Genomic DNA, 19051 nt, shown 5'->3' with positions numbered 1-19051 from the left:
CCAGGGCCGGGCTGCGGGTGTCCAGGCCCCCAGGATGCGGGACCCCTGGGCAGTCAAGGGGGCCTGCAGACACACAGGGGCCGGGCTGCGGGGTCCGCCTGGTCCCCCACCCTCGGTGCCAGCTCTCTCCCGGCCCCTGAAGCATGGCCGGGGTGACTTGAGGACACGCCAGGGGCTGCCCCATGTGGTGGGTGCAGACGTGGGTAGCTGCACGTCTGGAAACACAAACAGGCCCCAGACAGGTGTAGGTAACTTCCTGCCTGACGGATGTGCCCAGATCATTCGGGAAGCTGGGAGCCTCAGCTTTGTGAGGTGATGTCTGGGCAGCCGGCTCCCGCCCCCACTGCCGGGTGGTGCCCGCGGGCCCTGGACGGGAGCCGGCTGACCTCCGCACACGGGGGCGAGCCCTGCCCCATGGGGCCAGCCTGGGGGCCTGGCGGTCTCGCTTGGGGTTCCGGACCCGGGCCCACCTTCCCAACCTGGGTGGGATCTCGAAAGCCCTGAGGGCACTCCAGAGCGAGGTGCCTGGAGTGGTGCCAGGCCCCGGGGACCATGGGCTGAGGTCAGCGCTGCCATCTCGAGCTCTGGGCCCGAAGAATCCCATGGACAGAGGAGCCGGGCAGTACAGTCCATGGGGTTGCGGAGTCGGACATGACTGAGTGACTTTCATACTATAATCTTAACCCTACATCACTTTCCAACCTTCTCTCCCCATCAAAGTAGGGTACATCTGGGCCTTGAACTTGTCATCTATTCAGACTTGCTTTGATGAAATGATGAGGGTGAACAGGACATGGAGATGGCTTGATTCAGGGGCCTGGCAGGAAGGGCAGCAAGGGACAGGCAGGCCTGGGCCAGGGCCAGAGAAGCCTGGCTGACCCTGGCGCGCTGAGCCTGAGGGCACGGGTCAGGAATGGGGAGACTGGTTGCCAAGAGAAAGCAGGTGGCAGGTGACGTGGGAAGCACCTGGCCGGGGGCGGCGGGCAGGCCCCTTGTCGCTGGGACTGGGCGGGGTGAGGGGTGGACAGACGCTGGCTCCGGGGCTCTGCAGATACTCCCATCTGCCAGGACCTTGGCCTAGGAGAAGGGAGAAAATTCTTTTCTTTCCAGTGTGGTGCTTAGCACCCAGTACAAACCTAATACGTGGATTCTCAAGAAGCGCCCGGCCTGTGCTTCCCGAATCCCTGGAGAGGCCTCAGGCTCCGAGGAGGGATGTTCCTTCAGGTCGGGCAGGACGGGGCGCTCTCGGCAGGCCGGGGACAGGGCAGGGCGGGGCTCAGAGCCGGGACGCACGGTCAGATGCAGGCACAGCAGAGGGTGGAGCAGTCCAGCTTGGCAGGGGGCCCTGCACTTCCGGCCTTCTTGTTGACCTTGGGCAGCAGCAGGGTGAAGGACATGGCCAGGGCACAGTGGTAGAAGCTGTGGACGTACGTGTAGTCCCAGTCCTGCGGGGGCGGAACGGGACCGTCTGCGCTCAGCCCCCGCCCCGAGGCCCGTCTTCCTCCACCCGTTCCTGCCTGCCCTGGGCCCTCGGCTTCGGGCCTGGTGAGACCTGGCACCTGCCGGGGTCAGCGGGCCCCTCCCCAGCCGTCCAGCTCGTCCCTGGGAGTCTGGCCAAGTGTCCCCTCCAAGAGGCTTCCTGTCACTGTCCAGCCCACGGTGGTCTTGCCCTCCACGCCTAGACCACCGCAGGTCTGTGCTGACTCACAGGGCTTTGCCGGTGGGGTGGGGCTCCTCCCACCATGCCTTCCCCCCTTTCCCCTCTTCCCCCCTCCTCCAGGTGTGGCTCCTTCAGGGCTGTGCACCAACCAAATGCAAGCTGTCTGTACCCCCCGCCCCTGGAGATGCTGGTGGTGCCAGGGAAGGACCAGGCTGTGATTGAACGGGGGGTGCTGGTGTCAGCAAGAGTCGGGTGCTGCTGGAGCCTCCTGGAGGGGTGCGGCCCCATCCAGCCTCAGGCCAAGCAGGTTGGGGCTGACCATGGCCTTTGTGGGGGGCTCCTTCCCCAACCCTCCCAGAGTACCTCGAAGAAGAAGCGCAACATGAGGGCCAGGGCCCCGAAGCAGAGGCCAGGGCCTATCTGGTGGGTGTACACGCTCTTGTCTGGAAACAGGCGCCTCGTCTCCTTCATCTGCTGCAGCTGCGGGGACGGGGGCCAGAGGGAGATTCTTAGGCCCCAGCCGTTGGCACTCGCACCCCGGGCAACCTTGGTGGGGCGGGGAACAGGGCTCGGGGAGGGGCCCGGGCACATTGGGCTCCGTAGCTGCAGGACCCACAGGAGACCCTGCCTGGGTGGGCAGACTGGGGCTGCCCTCGGGCCCTTGACCCCAGAAGGACCCCCTGCCCCGTCTGCCTCTTGGAGAAACCCTCGCAAGTGCCCAACCCGAGGAGACCAGTGGCGCGGTGTCCTCCAGCAAAGGGGTGTCGGCAGTGTGGGACCCGCCCTCCAGCGTGACCGCAGGAGAGCGTGGGGCGCGTGTGGCCGACCCTGCGAGACCTCTAGCCACTTTCAGAGTGGACCGACTCATCGTAGCATTTCTTAGACAAACCTGCCCAGCACGTGAGACGGCCATGCCTCAGCTGGGCTGCCTAGAGTAAGACTCAAGTAGGAATTAGAGACGTGGGTTCACATTTACTAAACAGATGAAGAAGAAGCAGGTCTGCGTCCTGAGAACCCGAACCGCGAGTGCTACAGCTGGCAGGGCGTTTCGGATTCCAGCAAGGGAACCCGCCGTCACACACGCTCTGGGTGGTGGACACCCCACCTCCAGTGGCTCACACAGAGACTGTGAGTAGCTTCCTGCTGGGTCAGGGCTGGTTTTGCCACTAAATAAATTCCGCACCGATATCCGGTGTTCAGTTTTCTGGAATTTTCCACCACTGGTGAGGACTCAGGACCTGCAAAGTCGCAGGTGGTGTGTGGGCACAGCCAGACAGTGTGACTCTGGGCGTAGGCGCCTGGGGACCCAGGAGGCCTCCTTCGGCCCGCCCAGCACCTTTGGACTCCAGGCCCCTGCCCCAGGGGGCGCCCGGCCTGGCCCCTCCCCAAGCCTGGTCACCCATCTCTGCACTTCCTCTCCCTGACCGTTGCTCAAGAAGGGACGAGGCTCCGGGAGAAAAATGCACCCTCATTCCAGGAAACAACTGCCCTGGAAAAGCCAAAATAAACTCCACATTCAATGGTCTAGAAAACACAATTTGAGCCCCAGATGGAGGGAGGCAGGCAGCCTGGGTTCCCGTGGGGCTTCACAGGGACACGGGCAAGGGACCGCACTCCCAGCTAATTAGAATCCAGCCCAGAGCCAGACGGGTCAAGATTCTGTAGGAGGGACAACCCTTCAGGGCAGAACAAGGAGCCTTTATCCCACTTCCTGCCAGGGAGGGAGTGAATTATCAGTGAGGGGAGCTGTGTTTACGCATTCCAGAATGTTAATTAACGCGGCCCTTCCTCGGGTCCAGACAAGTCAGACCCCAGCGCGCTTCCTCCCCTTGCCTCTCCGAGGGCCTCCTGGGTCAGCGTGGGGCCAGCTTGGCTTCCCCGAGATGTGAGGAGTCACAGCCTGGCCTCGCTTGTCCTGCCGTGACTTCTTGTTAAGTCGCTGACCTCCCAGCCTTGCTTTCTTCACTAACCAGACGGCAAACTAAATCCTCCACTCTCTGGGCACAGAGAGGAGGGCGGCGTTTGGAAAGCTCACCCCCAGGACTTCATTTTCCCTCCCCAGACTGCACAGTGGGTCGGTGGGCAGCTTCCCACCTCCTGCCCAGCCCCACCTCTTTCCCAGGTCTGCGTTCTGGTCCCCTCGAGGTGCAGTTCCTCCACCCTGCCCTGGGTGGCCCAGGAAGTACCCTGGGTCTACTCTGCCAAGCATCCCTCTTTCACTTGGACTAGTTTGAGTGGGTTTCGGCCCTTGCAGCCAGGAGGGCCTTGGGGTGGGGAGGCCTGGGGACTGTATGTAAAAGGCCTTGTGAGCGCTAGATCCCTGTGTGCCCAGCGAAGGGCCATAGGTGTTGGAAACTGTGGCTCAGGCCTCTTGGGCGCTCACGAGTGGTCCCGTCTTCCTGTCGACCTCACACTACAGCCTCCCTTTTCACTGGAACCAGGCTCAAGGCTCACCCCCTCCAGGAAGTCTTCCCAGATTAAGCCAGGCCATTTCCAATTGACGTTGCATCTCTAAACCAGCCATTCGCTTAAATAATAATGATAACAATGACTATAATAGCAGCTCCTATTTGTTGAGCATACTAGAAGCCAGGCTCTGTGCCAGTCCTTAAGGTGCATTATCTCAGTTAATCTTTGAACCGACCCCTGTGAAGCAGATACTGAACTGTAACACCTGTTTTACAGATACGGAAAATGAGGCAGAGAGATTAAGTAACTTGGGTCAGATCCAGAGCTGGTGAGTCCAGACATGATACAAACTGGGTCCCCAAGGCAGGGGCGGCCGACGGTCACTTCCTGCGTGTTAGCTGAGGCCCCGTGTCCAGCCTGCCGACCCGTGAGATGGGAGGTGGGTTGAGACCCCGAGAGGGAAGAGCCTCCGCCAGGGGAGGCGGCCCGAGCGTTGAGGCTCGCACGTACGCACCCACTTGGCTGCAATGATGAGGATGGCTGAGCCGATGGGGCCAGAGTACACCCCGTAGCCCCAGCGGTCGTGGTAGATCCGCACGGCGATGGTCAGGACGCCAAACATCACGAAAGTCGACCGCTTGGGCTCATCGAAGTCGGCCAGTGCTGCGGGGGAGAGAGCGGGGTGAGGTGAGGGGACTTTTCTAGACGCACAGTTTCAAAAGGTTATGAAAGATGGGAGTCGAGGCATTGACGCCCTGCATGTGCTTTCTCACAGGGGAGCGGAGGGGTGGGCTGTCAGCGGCCGGCCTGGGTGGACGGCGGGCAGTGGGGCATCCTGACCCCCACGTGCAGGGCTGGGCTGCGGGCGGCGGCCACTCACCCATCAGTGAGACCCACATGCTAAGGGCCGTCCCGTAGACACTGAAGTACTCCAGGATGTCGTGACGCAGGAGGCAGAGCAGCGACAGGCCGGGCCCAGTGCAGGCGTGGTGGAGCTGCGGGAGCCACGGCGGAGGGTCAGCAGGGAGGCGAGGGTGCCGGGGCCCCAGGCCCTGCGAGCCAGCACCTTGGGCGGGCCGCTGAACGGCCCCAGGCCTCTGTCTCCCCACCTGAAAGACGGGGGCGCTCTGAACCGCTCTCCCATAGGGTCCCCCAAAGCCCCACTGAGGTGGGGAGTCCCACATGATCTACACGTTCCCTCAGCATCTGCTCAGCGGAGGCCAGAGCCTATTCCCTTGGGTACCAGTCTGCTCTGCCCAGGTCAGAGTGGGGACCTCCTCTCTCACAAGTGACCCCTCTGACCACCGAGTCTCTGGAGCCCTGGGGGCAGGGTTGGGGGGGCTGGTGAAGACGCAGGCGCAGACCTGGCCTGCGAGTTGGCCTGTCAGCAGGGCAGGGTGGAGGCTGGAGGCTTGCTTTCTTAAGAGGCTCCCGGGCTGGTCCCAGGCTGCTGCCAGAAGGGAACCCATTTTGAGAACGGCTGGCTGGTGGCTCTCAGGTTCTGTCTGAAGTGAGGGCCAATGGCAGAGATGCCCCCCCCAACCCCACACCCACCCAACTCGGGGTCCTCCTCTCAGCCCCTGGCCTGACTCCTACGGTCGTCTCTCAACATCGGCTTCGAAAGCAGAGTGCCAGTATTCTCAAAGCCGTCCACTTACTTCTGGACAACTCTCTCCTTTGGCGTACCCGTTTCATCATTTTCAGCAATATTTAATTACGTGATGTAATTATTTTGACAAGCTCAAGGGCATAAACAGGCTTGGGGAGCAGCACAACGGACTCTTGGTTAACCCGGCTCAGCAGGATGGAGAGGCGTGCAGGAGAGCAGTCCCCGTCTGGAGACGCCAGGGGCGCTGCGGTCGGGGGAGCCCTGGGTCACCTGTGCATCGAGCCAAGGTGAGGGCAGCTTAGAGCCTCCACCGGTTGCAGCTGTCCGCAACCTGAAGCTGAGGGGCATCGAGGCGGCATTAACAGAGATATAGTGTCCAGAGCAGGGGAGGAGAGAGTGCTGCTCCTGTCTGTCCGGTCAGACCTAACCACAGGACCATGCTGAGCTTTGGGTGCCGTGCCCTTTGAAGAGACACAGGGAAAGAAAAGGTTGAAGGGGAGGAGCCAGGTGATGGATATGACTGTTGGGCACAGGAAAGAGAAGAAGCTTCAGGTGGGGCCTGATCAAGGTGCTCACCCCTCCAGGGTAGAGGAAGGAGAACGCTTGCTCCCCCGCACGGCTCTGGCAGGCAGGGCCAGACTCTGAGAGTGACACGGGTCCCCTTCTCCCCCAGCCCCACCCAGGCCCATCGTCGGCTATCTCTTTTGTATTCAATGCACCCGTAATAGCACGGGTCACTGTGTAGGGCGGAAGACCTCATCGCTGTGAAATTCTGGATGCGGGCTGTGCCCTCGCTCCCGTCTGCCTTGTCCCAGCCGTGACCCCAGCTCTCAGCAGAGCTGGCTTGCCCTCGGCCAAAGGCTTGCCTGTGAACGCAGAGTCAAGGAGGCGGGGTTTGGAGCGGTTTGGAGGAGAGCTGGCCCAGGAAGGGACCTGCCCCCCGGGCCCGTGGTTCACTGCTGCGGGACAGGTGGGGCAGGTCAGCTTCGGGGACGGACCACGTGCCAAGGAGCAGGGAGGTGTGGCAGCGGGCACTCGGCCTCTGCGTCTGCCAGGACGTGGCTCCGTGTGTCGCTGGTGGGGTGAGGGTGGGGCTTGGGGCTGGGGGCCTGGCAGGGAACGCATGGCCTTAGGTCCTGGCCTTGAGCTCGGAGGGGCGGCTGATGGCCCCTGGGGCCAGGGCGGGGGCTTCTGTCAAGTGGGGTCAGAGCCCCTGCCCCACAGGGTGGCGTGGGCCGGGGAGCCCACGCGGCTGAGCACACAGCGCGCTGTCCAGCTTCTGGTCGGGACACAGAAGATGCCACGTGGGAGGCAGGAGCGGAGACGGTGATGGCTGTACACCAGCACAGAATTCAAAGGAAGTGATGGTGCCTCCGGGGCTCCAGAGAAAGGGGCTGAGCGAGGCTTTGTGGCCAGAGGACATTCGTCACGGAGGCAGCTGGCCCTGTCCCTCTGGCGGGGCGGGGCGGGGCGGGGCGGGCGGGGCAGGTGGGGCTGGCCTCTGAAGCGGGCCTAGGAGGCAGCTGCGGGGCCAGCTCACCCCGGCAGGGAGGCGGGGGGGCCCGGCGGTGACCATGGTTTCCTGGGCCGGGCATATCGTGGGCTCTTGGAGGACAAGACCTCGGCTCCTCTCCCTGGCTGCAGGCCCTTGTCCCTGCACAGAAGCCCCCTGCCTGCCTGGCCCCAGTCTCCCACCTGCGGGACAGACCTCCTGGCCCTCACCCAAGCCAGGGTCCTGAGAAGGGGGAGGGAAGTGGCTGTTGACAAGATGCTGCGAACAAGCAGGAAGGGGCTGCTGCTGGGGAAGCGAGCTGCCTGGGGCAGGGGGCAGGCCACCTCTCGCACAGAGCTCGGGTCACTCACCTCCCCCGAGCATGCTGCCTCAGGGAGCTGGGCTTCAGTCAAGGCTGGGACTGATGGAGTATGCTGGGGAGTCAGAGCGGGGCCACTCGCGGGGGTCCACTGGGGAGGGTGGTGGAAGGAGCTTCAGAGGGACGGGGGTAAGGGGTCAGGACGGGGGTAAGGCGTAGAGAGATGATGAGTGGGTGTGTGGATGGCTGAGCAGGCAGGTGGAGAGGCGACCGATCACATATCTGTGTGGATGATGGATCACAGAGAGAGTACATAGGTAGGGAGGTGGACAGACAGCTAGACAGAAGCCAGCGGGAGGGATCCATAGGGCCAGAGAGACGCATGGAGGCTGGGGAGGACGAGGCCAGGGAGGGAGAGACCCAGAGACTTAGAAAGAGAGTCTGTTCCATGGGCGTACAGCTCCAGAAATCAAGAGGGAGCCAGACACAGGCGGAGAAACAAAGAGAAGCAGGCCCAGAGGGAGTCAGCAAGAGAAACAGAGGGAGACCCACGGGGAGGTGGGGGCGGGGGCAGGGAGCGGGAGCCGAGAGCCAGCAGCCAGAAGCATAAATAGAGCGAGAAGGGCCCAGAGAGAAGCGCAGGCCCCACGAAGGGGAGACGCGCGCACGTGAGCAGGCCGTCCCGAGCCGAGGCCAGCTGCAGTGTCCTGGAGGCAGATTCCTTGGCTCCTCACGCTCCCCGGGCCCTGCTAGCTCCCCTGTGGGGCCCGGGGTACCAGGGAGCAGGGTGGGGAGCCGGACCCGGAGCCGCCTGGAGGGGTCGGCCAGTGATAAGAGAAGGGGAAGCTTGGAGGGGCCGGGCCTGGACCGACTGTCCCTGGCCCCTGTGGGCTTGGTCTCACTCACACCAGCCCTGGAGGGCCTTCCTGGCCCAGATGGGAAAGCTGGGGTCCAGGGAGGCGAAGGGGTCCCCCAGCCCTCTCTCCTGGGCTCTTTCACCCCCCATCACTTTTCTTCATCACCCAGCACAGGAAAGTGGTAAAAAGGCAGCCCCTGTCCTCTGTCCCTGGGAAGGTGCTCTGGGGGGATGGGGGTCCTCTCCCCCAGACTTACCGCCAGAAAGAACGTGGTGAAGAGATAGACCATGGCCTCCATGTGGAACCGCCTTTTGGCGGCGATGCTGACCGTGGGGAGGAAGGCCAGGCTGCTGATGGTGGGCAGGAGCAGTTTGGCCATGAGCGTCCCCATGGGCTGGGGAGGAGGGGCGGGGTGCCGGCTGCCGGGGTCCCCAGGGCAGGGAGAAGAGAGGGAGATGGACTGCTCCTTCCAGTGGGGGCCCCAGCGGCAGCTGCGGCTTAAATGGCCTGAAGGAGGCAGGGATGGGCGCGCACATGTCGAGAAGCTTGTGGGGAGGGTCCGACAGCTGACGGACCATGTGATCAGCACTCGTTTCTGGTTTTTTTGGGGGATAGGTCAGAGCTGTTGATTCAGGGAGACCATACTTCTCTTCTCTGAGGCAGCAGCTCTGGAGAAAAGTCCCCCGTGAGCACAGTCCCCAACATCCAGCCACTTTCCACCCTGGCCCCTCCCCAGGGCTCTGGGGAGCCCAGAATGAGAAAGAACAGACGCTGTTTCTTGAGTCACGTGTCCACAGGGGGGCAAGAGGTGGCAGAACCCAAGGGTTAGCCGGTTCTCCTGGAGAAGGAAATGGCAGCCCACTCCAGTATTCTTGCCTGGGAAATCCCACGGACAGAGGAACCTGGCGGGCTACAGTCCACGGGGTTGTAAGAACTGGACACAGCTCAGTGGCCAAACCACACCACCAATCGCTACAAGGGCCTTGTAGCGAAGTCTCACGTTTTACCAGCCCGTGTCCAGGTCTTGCTCGCCTGCTCTCGCCCCAGACAGGTTTCCTTGGTAACTAAATGAATGAAACTAACATTCCTTTCTGTTTGGTTACATTGATCCAAGCCTGAAGTGCACAGACCAGGAACTTCTCTATCAGGGTCCCGGAGGCGAGGCCGCCGCCAGCCCTCTCAGTGCTCCTCTGCCTTCAGGAGATACTCTGCCCTTTTTGAAGAGGCCTGGGGGGACTGCCTGGCAGAGGGCCCCCATCCTCTGGCCAAGTTACCCCTGGGTAACTCTGTGTGAGTTACCCAGGCTGACTCTCTCCCTGGAAGGACTGCTGGATTGATTTACTTGTTGTCAGCAAAAGGACAGCTTTCGTTACTCGTTTTGCGTTTCATCATGGTGTAAGGATGTCACCGCAGCAAAACGCACAGATTCAGAACGCGCAGTCTGGTGGGATTTGCCAAGTGCCGTGCGACGGCTCCAGTGCCCCCTTCACTCCAGCGCGGTCCTTGAGTCCCCAGCAGGGGCAGCCTCTGTTCTGGCTTCTGTGGACACCTGTCTCGGCCTGGATAAACGGACGCACGCCGGGTGCGTTCTTTCACGGTCCCGAAATGTCCCTGGGAGTCGCCCACCTGTGTCACGTGGCTTGTTCCTGTGGTCGCTGGGTGGCTACTCTGGATTTTGTTCTCCTGGGAACTGGAATTTGGAGAATGGGAAAAACAGGAGGTCGGTGGGGGGCGAGGCTGAGGGGTGCCTACACTCGCCAGTCGGCACCTCGAGGAGAGGCTGCCGGCTTGTTCCTGGCCTTCGGGGTGCACTTGCTCCGCCTTTCCTTCCACCTGGGAGCTCCCTCACACCTTTCCAGAAAACTCTCTGTTTTGTGGTACGCTGGCTGGAGCCCGTTTCTGCTGCCTGCAATGAAAAGTCCTACCTGGGACATGTGGTCTCATCTTTTTCTGCTCAGCTGCACCCACACCCTCAGTGTGAAGTCCAAGGTCTCCAGGAGAACCCAGGGCCATCTCCCCTCAGCACCCCCAGCCGCCCTTGTGTGCCCAGAACCTCCTCCTGGCCTCCCTGCCCTCCTGGAAAGAGCACACTTCCTCCACCTCTGAGTCTGTGGGGAAGGCTCGCCACGCGGCACAGGTAAGCCGAAGTGCTCTGCACTGGGCCCCAACACGCTGCTCTCTCCCATCCGAGCACCCGCGCCTCTGTGCGGAGCTGCTCGGGTTGTGTGCCCGGGGCTTGGTTGGCCGGCTCCCCGCCCAAGCCCCGGGCAGAGCCTGGCACGTGGTGGGTGGTCAGCAGACACTGGCTGGATGAATGACTCTGTGAAAGGAATGAATCAAAGTTGGGGGAGGCAGGCAGCGTGCTTCAGCCTGGCGCCTAGGAGCCCTGTGCTGCTCCAAATGGGAGAACCAGGCCCGCCGTGCGTGCGTGTGTGCGGCTCTGGGTGAGAGGCAGGCGACTCCCGGCGAGCTGGTCACCACCTCTGCCCCCCAGCCCCGGCTTCCAGGAGGAGCAGAACCCGCACGGTGTGGACATGGATTGGTTGTCGGGTGCGAGGACAGAGCTCTGTGGGGCCACAACCCCCCACTCGGAAGCGGGAAAACATTCCACAGTTGGTTTTGTGCATGAGTGTGTGTGTGTTTTTTTGCAGCTGTAAACCAGGGCCAGGGCTGAGAGCTTGGGGAAGGGAAAAAGAGAAGGGGGGAGGGGCTGGGGGGCAGGGGAGTTGCACATGTGTTGTAGCGATTAAGGAGGAAGGGGGCTGAGGAGGGGCCCGCCCTGAAGAAGGGAGACAGGTGGCCAGGCTGGGGCAAGGGGCTGGGGCGGAAGACCACCCCCTCACCACCTCTGAGGAGAGGGGCGGAGCACAGAACGGAGGTCGGGGTGCAGCCTGCGTGTGCTCCCAGCCGGGACCTGGTGGCTGGAGACAGACCAGCTGGCCTGGGGGAAGGCCTCCTGCTCTGAACAGGGCTGGAATGACCCTCCGTTCTCACTGGTGCGGGGGCAGCGATCCGCCTGGGGAGCTGGGAGGGGGTGCAGAGCAGAAGAAGCAGGCTGGTTTCTTGGGGGTGGCACTGCCCTTGGAGGCATAGGGCTGGGAGCCCAGCTCAGGCTGGGCAGGCTCGGAGCCAGCAGAGACGTGAGCTGGCACCCCGTCCTCCCCGCTGCCCGGGGCTCTGCCTGCCAGCTGGCCTCTGATACGCCCCCCCCACCCCACCCTCACCTGCTGGTGCTGGGGTCAACGCAGACCCCAGAGGCAGCACGCCTGGATCCTCCTGCCAGAGTGCCCACCCCCGGGGGTTGCCTCCGAATTCACAGTGTAGCTCTCTGTCCTGCCTGACCCCTGGAGATGGGGTGGGGAGCTCTCACATTTTCAGCCCTGCCACCCTGTGTATCTTGAAAACCATTTACGCACACAGACATTCATTCAGCGCTGGTGTGTGCCAAGCTCTCTTCCTATTTTGTCCCTCTGGGCTGTGTCAGTGGCTGGACGTCTCTCTCTCTCTCCCCATTTTACAGAGGAGAAGACTGAGGCTCAGAGAGGAGGGGAGGCTGGCATTGATCCTGGCCGAGGCCCCCAACCCCTACCGCAGGCAGCATGCCCCCTCTTCCCAGCAGATGGTGCCAGTGAGACCCAGCAGGGTCTGGGTGGGGTGGGCCACTTTACTGGGCAGCAACAGCCTGGGGAGCGGGGAGGGGGAGCCGACCCGCCCTCCCCCCCCCCCCCCCGCTCAGGTTTTATAGAGGTGCTGAAATGCCCGGAATGCCACACGGCCCCCGCCTCCCGGACAGCTGCCTGTCTGCCCAGCTGGGCCTGCAGAGCAGGGTCAGCTGCTGCACTCGCGTCCTCCATGATTTGAAGCCCCAGCCTAGAGCTCCGGTCACCTCTGAGCACGGCAGGCCTTGGCTCTGGGTGCAGGGATCCCCCGAGGCGCCCCCCGCCCCGTCCCTGGGCACTGATGCTCCTGACCCCTTTGTTGGGGCCCCCAGGCTGGAGTGCCAGCCCAGACCTCCACAACCGGCACCGTGACAGCAGGCACGCTGTGTCCGGCTGATGGCCGGACGTGAGCCGCTCACGCTGCCCCCAGCTCCTGCACAGCTGCCGGGTGAGCCAGGCGAGGGCTCTGCCCTCCTTGCTCCACAGCCTTGCTGTGCCCTCTGGCCTGGAGCCTCGGTCTCCTCACCGACGCAAGGGACGCCCGTTGCTGTCCCACAGGGTCGCTGTGATCACGGGCAGGTGCGCTGGGCTCTGGGAGCAGCTGGCCCAGGAAGCACTGCGTGTCTGTTCATGAGAAGCAGTGAAGAGCCGATGTGGGTCATTACAGGGGGATTCTCTTCTGAAAGGTGGACCTCAGCACCCATGCACGGAGACAGCTGCCCAAGGGACCTGGGGGCTGGGAGCAGGGCTGGGACGGGGACACAGGCTTGTCATCCCCTGCCCCCACCCCCCACTGTGGCTGCTCACTGGGTCCGCCTCTCTGTGCAGAGGGGAGAGTGAGGCTGAGATGGGACGGAGCTCCTGGGCACCTGGCCTTCCTGGGGGGCTCCTGCACATTGGGGCGGGCTGTGTAAGCCAGGAGCCCAAGGACGCAGGTCCCGCCCAGCCCCTTGGCCTGGCGGTGGGCTGTCCCTGGAGCTGCAGTGGAGAGCTAACGCCCCAGTAGTGCCAGGGCCCCCCAGGGCCCCATCCTTCTCTCAGATCTGGGGACAAGGGAGCCTCTTTCTTGTGGATTTTAAGAGCGAGGAGGCCTACATATAGAGGCTCCCGGTTGAACGTCAGGACTTGGCCTAACAGAAAACGTCAGTGCTGGGAAGGAGGGAGGAGGAGAGCTCTGGTCCAGCCCACTGATCCCTGGGGCTTCCCCGGTGGCTCAGATGGTAAAGAATCCGCCTGCAAGGTGGGAGACCCGGGTTCGATCCCTGGGTGGGAGCAGACCTTCTGGAGTCGGGCATGGCAACCCACTCCGGTATTCTTGCCTGGAGAACCCCATGGACAGAGGAGCCTGGCGGAATAGAGTCCGTGGGGTCGCGAAGAGTCGGATGCGACTGAGCGACTGACACACACGTGCGCTGCTGACCCGCAGTGGTCTGTGGAGGAGGGTTCTCCCGGAGCGGGAAGATCCAGAGCAGAGAAAGCTGGGCCTGCCTTGGGCTGGGCGGAGAGCTCTGGGGGTGGGGTCGGCCGCTGGGGCCTCTGCTGGGGCCTGGTTCTCTTCCGGTCCTGGCCCACCACTTCCAAACTGACCACAGCGGCCCTTGGTGGCCCGGTCCCCGTTGGGAAGAAGGGCTCCGCTGTCAGAAGTGGGCCAGGGTGCTCCAGGCTCTGGGTGGGCAGCAGGACGTGGCGGGGAAGGGTGGGGGTCCTCCAGGCCACGTTGGCGGGCCTCTGGGTGCCAGAGTTGAGGACCCCCTCGCAGGATCTCTGGCCCTGGTCCCCCACCTTCAGAGCTCTGTTTTGGACACTTGGCTGTACAGGACAGGGCCCAGCTCCCAGCGTGACTGTCCAACCGCCAGGACCGCCAAGCCGGTCACCCCTGGCCCACTGTGCGCCTCCTCCTCCCTGACCCATCCCTTCCCTGAGCAGGCTCCTCTCCTTCCGCCTTGTTCCACGCTTCACCTCACCTTCCCACAGAAATGTGCACGTTTTCCTGTTTCCAAGTTCTTCAGAAATCCAGGTCTGGTGAAAAATCTCTAAAAAAAACCCAGGTGTCCAGAGCATCTCAACCAGGGCTACACAGAGAGTGGTAGGGACACCTCCCCCTCACCCCAAACGTCAGGGGCTGCCAGACAAATCTGCCCTTCCACGCGCTGAGCACCTTCTGTGTGCTGGGCCCTGGTAGGTGCCAGGGATGCACTGAGTCCCAGCCACGGGTCGGAAAGCCTGATCAAAGTGCTGGGCTGCTGCCGGGTGGGCTTCCTGGAGGAGGTGTGCTCAGGAGATCATCTGGAGGGCCGGGAACATCCAGATGGGTGTGAACAAGGGCTCCAGGGAGGGGATGGCAGGAACCAAGATGGGGGCTCCAAGCCACTTCTTTCTGTGACACCCCAGGGAGCCCTGGGCATCGTCAGGGCTGGGAAACAGCAATTCCAAGGGCCCCCGGGTGAGCTTGGGGTGAGCTGAGGGTGACCTGGGGCTCAGTGCGAAACGGGCAGCCCCTCATTCACCAACAGGTCAAAGCTTCCTCTTTCTTCCAGGGCCGTTCCCTCTTAACGTTGCGCTCCGCTGGGCCCAGGGAGGTCGTGGCGTGAGCGCTTGGGACTCCACCAGAGACTCCGCCTCAGCCTGGCTCCCCAGGGGGCACGAGGCAGACCTGAGAGGCACGAGGGGTGGGCGGCCCCCCGGCAGAGGCTCCATCGCCCCATGCAATGTCACCCCCGGAGCACAAATTCTAAGATGATGCGATTAAACCTTCAGCAACGGTGACGGCAGAGTATGGACCCCAGGCGTGGCCTCTTCTGAGCCTGGGCTGCTGCTCTGGTCGCCAACACTCAGATCCTCTGGATCTGCCATCCAGGTCTGGCTGCAGCCCCACGAGGTGGGCCCAGAGGGCACGTGAGGACCAGGAAGCCCGGCCTGACCAGTTCTGCGGAACCGACGGCAGCTCTGCGCTGGGCACAGGACAAGGCCTTCGGTCGTGCTTCCTGGCTGTGCTTGATTCTTTATCACCAAACACCCCCCGCAATTCTTAGGGTTTTTAGGGCCCCGGGCCTTCCCCCAGACCACCAGCGGACCAAGCCGTGGTCATAGCTCCCTGTGGGTCTGGAGTCTGGGGGAAGGCTGGTGTCCCTTTGGGAGGGGGAGCCCTGGCCAGCTCCTGGAGGTTGAGGGTGGGGTGGGGATGGATGGGGGGCCAGCCCAGGTCACACACCTGCTGGAGGTCCCAGAGCCAGGGTGGCATCCTGCCTCCCGGGCGCTGTCCCACTGAGCAAAGAGAAGGTGCTGGGGCGTTTGCGCCGGCTGGCTGTAGGGTCCCTCCCACGGGAAACCATTAGTCACTCTGGCTCTGGCTGGACGCGAATCCAGCTGTGTCCGGAGAGCTGGGGACTCTGACTGGGGATGCAGAGCACTGGTGCTTGGCTGGAGGGACGGGGTGGGGCAGGCAGAGGCCCCAGCGTGCGAGAGTGATCAGCAGGGTGCCTGTGAGGGGGTCGGTGAGTGTGTGCCCCTGTATGTGTGTGCACATACGTGTGCATGGATGTGCACACACGTTTGCACGTGTGTGCGTGTGCACGCTCACCAGTGCTGTGTGACGGGTCCCATCGTGTCTGCTATCCAGTGTGCCAACAGGGGGCAGTGTGGGCCTGGGTTCCACTGAACATCCCAGGGGCCCCAGGGGAAAAAAACCAGAGATGGATAAGACCTGCCTTCCCAGAGTCTGGAGAGGATGAACCCGATCCAAGAGCCTGCCATGGCGGGGATGTGCTCACCAGGGGGCTGGGCTGGGCTGCTTACCAGACATGCGAGCCTGGGCGTCCCTGGGCGGTCTCGGAGCCTCAGTTTCTCCGTCTGTAAAATGGGGAGCTCTTAGCTCTCGGCAGGCAGAAAGGACTCAGGCAGGAGGGACAGGACGGTGGCAGGGCAGCGGGCGCGGTTGCTGGCTCTCCTCCCCCGCCGCTCCTGCTGGTGGCAGAGCTTCCCCAGGGGTGGAATGGTTCTCGGCCTGGAGGAGCTTGCCGCAGTTCCTTCCGGCAGGGAGGACGCAGGAGGGGGAGGGCCCTCCAGGCGCCACTGTGAGCCATCTGCAGCACAGAGGCCGGGGATGGCTGCAGTGTCCGGGGTCGCCCCCTTCCACGCCCACCGTGTGTGGAGGTGTCCCTGTGTGCCGGGCTCCGGAGGGCCTGGTGTGTGGGGCGGGGGCCTGGCCTGCTTCCGGGGCGACTTGCAGTGTCTGGGGTGCCCCCTGGGTGCCGGGGAGGGAGGGGGGTGCGGCCGGAGTGTGTGCTGCTGGCTCCGTGCTCTGCTCCACGCTCTGACTCAGCAGGAACGCAGGCTGGAGCCCCACGCCGGCCTGCCAGGGGCTGCCCAGCTGGCGCGCGCCCAGCCAGGCCGTGTGCCCTGCCAAGCTGGTGTGAACATCTGTAAAGCTCTGCGCTCCTCCCCCCCACCGCTGGCTCCGGCCATGCTAGCTGTCTGGTCCGCGGGCCGCGGGCCCTCCTGTCCCGTCCCCGGACCCTTGGCTGGGGCCTGCGCTGGGTCTCGGTCAGTCCCTCCGCGGCTCAGGAGAAACATCTCCAAGCCTGGCTGGGTGACCACAGAGCCTGGTGTCCCCTCCCGACCCCAGCCTCACCATCTGTAAGCGCCAGCCATCAGATGGCCGTATCACACACCTAGGATCCATTCTGGGGAGGGGCAGAGACGGCATCGCCCCCCCCCCCACCCCGCCCCCCAGGGAGGCAGGCATCCAACGGACAGAGCCTGGGGCTCAGTTCTGCTCCCCCACCCTCCCCACCGAGCTCCCCTGTGACCCTGGGCCAGCGGCCACTCTGTCTGGACACCTAGACACACGGTCCCGCGTGGTGTCCCCGGGCCGGCGGCCTCTCCACTCACAGCGGCGGCGGGCGGCAGGCAGCTGGGCCGGCCTGGCTGTGCTCCAGAGGCGCGGAGCGGGTTAAAGTGTGCGCCGGGCCGGCCGGCGGGGCGGCGGGCGGGGGAGCAGCCTGGTGGGAAGTGTGAGTTCCTCCCCGTCTGCCTGACAGCTATAAAGGCCGCCGCGCCCGCCCGCCCGGCCGCCGCTGGGCTGCGCCTCCCTGGGAACCCCCTCTCGTGGGTGCGCTTTGAAGTGGAGGAGGGAGGCGGCCAGGGGGCGGGGGAGCAGACAGGAGGGAGAGAGGCACAGCCTGCGGCCCTCAGCGTCCCAGCCTCCCCCTGCACCGCGCACCTGGCTAGCCTGCCCGCGGCCGCGGCCCCTTCCCCCGCGAGGACACCCTGCCGAGCCCGGCCAGGTAGGCCACCTCCCCGCCTCTGGCTTCCCTTCCCATGGCTGCCCGCCCAGGATGAAGGTGCAGCCCCAGTGTCTGCAGGTCAGCCCCTGGCCCCTCGGGGAGCCGTTATATAACAGGAGCAGGGGCTCCTGGGGAGGGGTCCAGACCCTCTGAGCCCAGCCCGGGGCGGTGGGTGGGGGTCCCTCAGCTTGTAGCTTCCCTGAGCCCGAAGCCCTCGCTTGCAGGGCAAGCCTCTCCCGCTGGCCGGTGGCGGCTGTTTTTGGACCCCAGGGAGGGCTGGATCCCGCGTGAGCTGGGCCTGGCCTGCAGCCACGGCTGTCTGGGAGCCTTAATGAAAACCAAGTGTGCGGCCGGCTCAGCACCTGTCTTCAGCCTGCCGGCAGGAGCCGGGGCCACAGACAAGCCAATGGGACTGCCGACGGGGGTCCGTGCTGGCAGGGGGGCTGGTGGGGGTGCAGGTGGGGGCCTGCAGGGGAGGGGCAGCCCCCGGGTGGTGGGCGGGCAGGCAGGCAGGCAGGCAGGCGGCTGGGGAGTCACGGATCTCGAGGTCTCAGCTCCAAATTCTGGGGTGGACTACTGCCCCATCTGGGGCAGAGAGACATTCTTGGGGTGCGAGGCTGGCGTTGGCGTAGCTCCTGGACACTTGCAGGTGCTTGAGCCCACGAGGAGGTGAGGGTTTGATGGAGGAGAGGGGGCAGATGAGGAGCTGTTTTCAGGGCTGGCAGGCGTCCGGTGGCGGGGGCTTTCTGCTATCTTTCCCTGGAACTTATCCCTGTTTGCTCTGGGGTCTGGGGGCTAGTTGGCCACATAGATGCTGTGTGGCTCTGGGCAAACGGGCTCCCCTCTCTGGTTCCGGGCTAGAGGGGGTGGGCTTGGGGGTTTCCGAAACTCCTCCAACCCGTTGGCAAGCGACACTCAGGACCTGAGACAGACCCTGGCCAGAGGTCACTGTGGGCCCCCAGCTGGTACTTCTATCTCAGGGGCACAGAAGGGAGGCTGAGGGCCCAGGAGGCTGGAGGCAGCCCTTGATTTAAACCCTGGCAGGGAGGACAAGTATGGGCTTCCCAGTGGTTCAGTGGTAAAGGATCCTTCTGCCAGTGCAGGAGACGCGGGTTCGATCCTGGGTCCGGGAAGATCCCCTGGGGAAGGAAATGGCAACCCATGCCAGGATTCTTGCCTGGGAAATCCCATGGACAGAGGAGCCTGGCAGGCTACAGTCCATGGGGCCGCAAGGAGTCAGACACGACTGAGTGACTAAACCGTAGCAGGGAGGTCAAGCCATGTTTTGGGCTGGGGGTGCTGGACTTCTCAGGAAGGGAACAGCCCCAGGGTGGCCCTGGGTCACCCTCACGCCAAGAGCCCAGAGGTGCGAGCTGCGTGTCTTCTCTTGGGAGGGAGGGGACAGAGGTGCCTGGGCTCTGCGCAGCCTGGGGTCCCTCCGAGGCAGGGAGCAGCTGTGTCCAGGGAGGGCCTGGCACAGTCTGCACCCACACCCACTCCAGCAGCTCCACATGGCCGGTGGGAAGGATCGTTCTCCCGTGTAGGTCAGCAAGTGCTAAGCAGACAAAAACCCCAGGGTGCTCTTGCTCGGGCCAGGTCCAGCGGCCGAGGTAATAGACTGATCCTTAGCTCCTTCATCCAGGGGGTGAAGCCTGGGCCTATCTGTGTCCCTGGGTTTCTCCCCAGGCATCCTCCAAGGAGCTCAGGTATTCCAAGTCAAAGCTTGGCCCATGTCCCCAAATGCCCTCAGATCTGGTGGAA

The 19051-nt window shown here is 63.7% G+C and overlaps 2 protein-coding genes across 13 annotated transcripts in view; one reads left to right on the top strand and one right to left on the bottom strand.

Annotated features, from left to right (window-relative positions):
- Nucleotides 1–731: 731 nt before the first annotated feature.
- MYMK (myomaker, myoblast fusion factor) lies at nucleotides 732–9465 on the bottom strand. Its single transcript, XM_086324221.1, has 5 exons — nucleotides 8603–9465; nucleotides 4950–5064; nucleotides 4584–4732; nucleotides 2024–2140; nucleotides 732–1445 (listed from the first exon to the last, which is right to left on the bottom strand). The coding sequence occupies exons 1-5, from the start codon at nucleotides 8735–8737 to the stop codon at nucleotides 1296–1298; spliced, it is 666 nt and encodes a 221-aa protein (XP_086180347.1). The 5' UTR covers nucleotides 8738–9465; the 3' UTR covers nucleotides 732–1295.
- Nucleotides 9466–17076: 7611 nt separating this feature from the next.
- Nucleotides 17077–19051, top strand: part of ADAMTSL2 (ADAMTS like 2) — a 33368-nt gene continuing 31393 nt past the window's right edge. For 9 of the 12 annotated variants that reach the window (XR_015136085.1, XR_015136086.1, XM_086324215.1 and 6 more), the window contains exon 1: nucleotides 17077–17290. The gene's annotated coding sequence lies outside the window, so the exon portion shown is untranslated. Of the gene's footprint in view, nucleotides 17291–17514; nucleotides 17715–19051 lie in introns of those variants that run through there. The other 3 variants (XM_086324212.1, XM_086324219.1, XM_086324214.1) reach the window with 3 other exon arrangements.

This window comes from Bos grunniens, chromosome 11, assembly GCF_055505025.1.
Source record: "Bos grunniens cultivar Pamir isolate PY7600 chromosome 11, Bosgru_T2T1.0, whole genome shotgun sequence".
NCBI lineage: Eukaryota > Metazoa > Chordata > Mammalia > Artiodactyla > Bovidae > Bos > Bos grunniens.
The sequence above is the reverse complement of the archived record's forward strand: the minus strand, read 5'-3'. Positions and strand labels throughout refer to the sequence as shown.

Bases quoted from the DNA above. Each gene is read 5' to 3' on its own strand.
- MYMK (XM_086324221.1), bottom strand. From the start codon at position 8,737: ATGGGGACGCTCATGGCCAAACTGCTCCTGCCCACCATCAGCAGCCTG. The intron at 4,733-4,949 runs GTGAGTGGCCGC...TCTCCCCCGCAG, and splicing joins CATGTGGGTCTCACTGATGG to CACTGGCCGACTTCGATGAG. The intron at 1,446-2,023 runs GTACTCTGGGAG...CCGCCCCCGCAG, and splicing joins TGTTGCGCTTCTTCTTCGAG to GACTGGGACTACACGTACGT.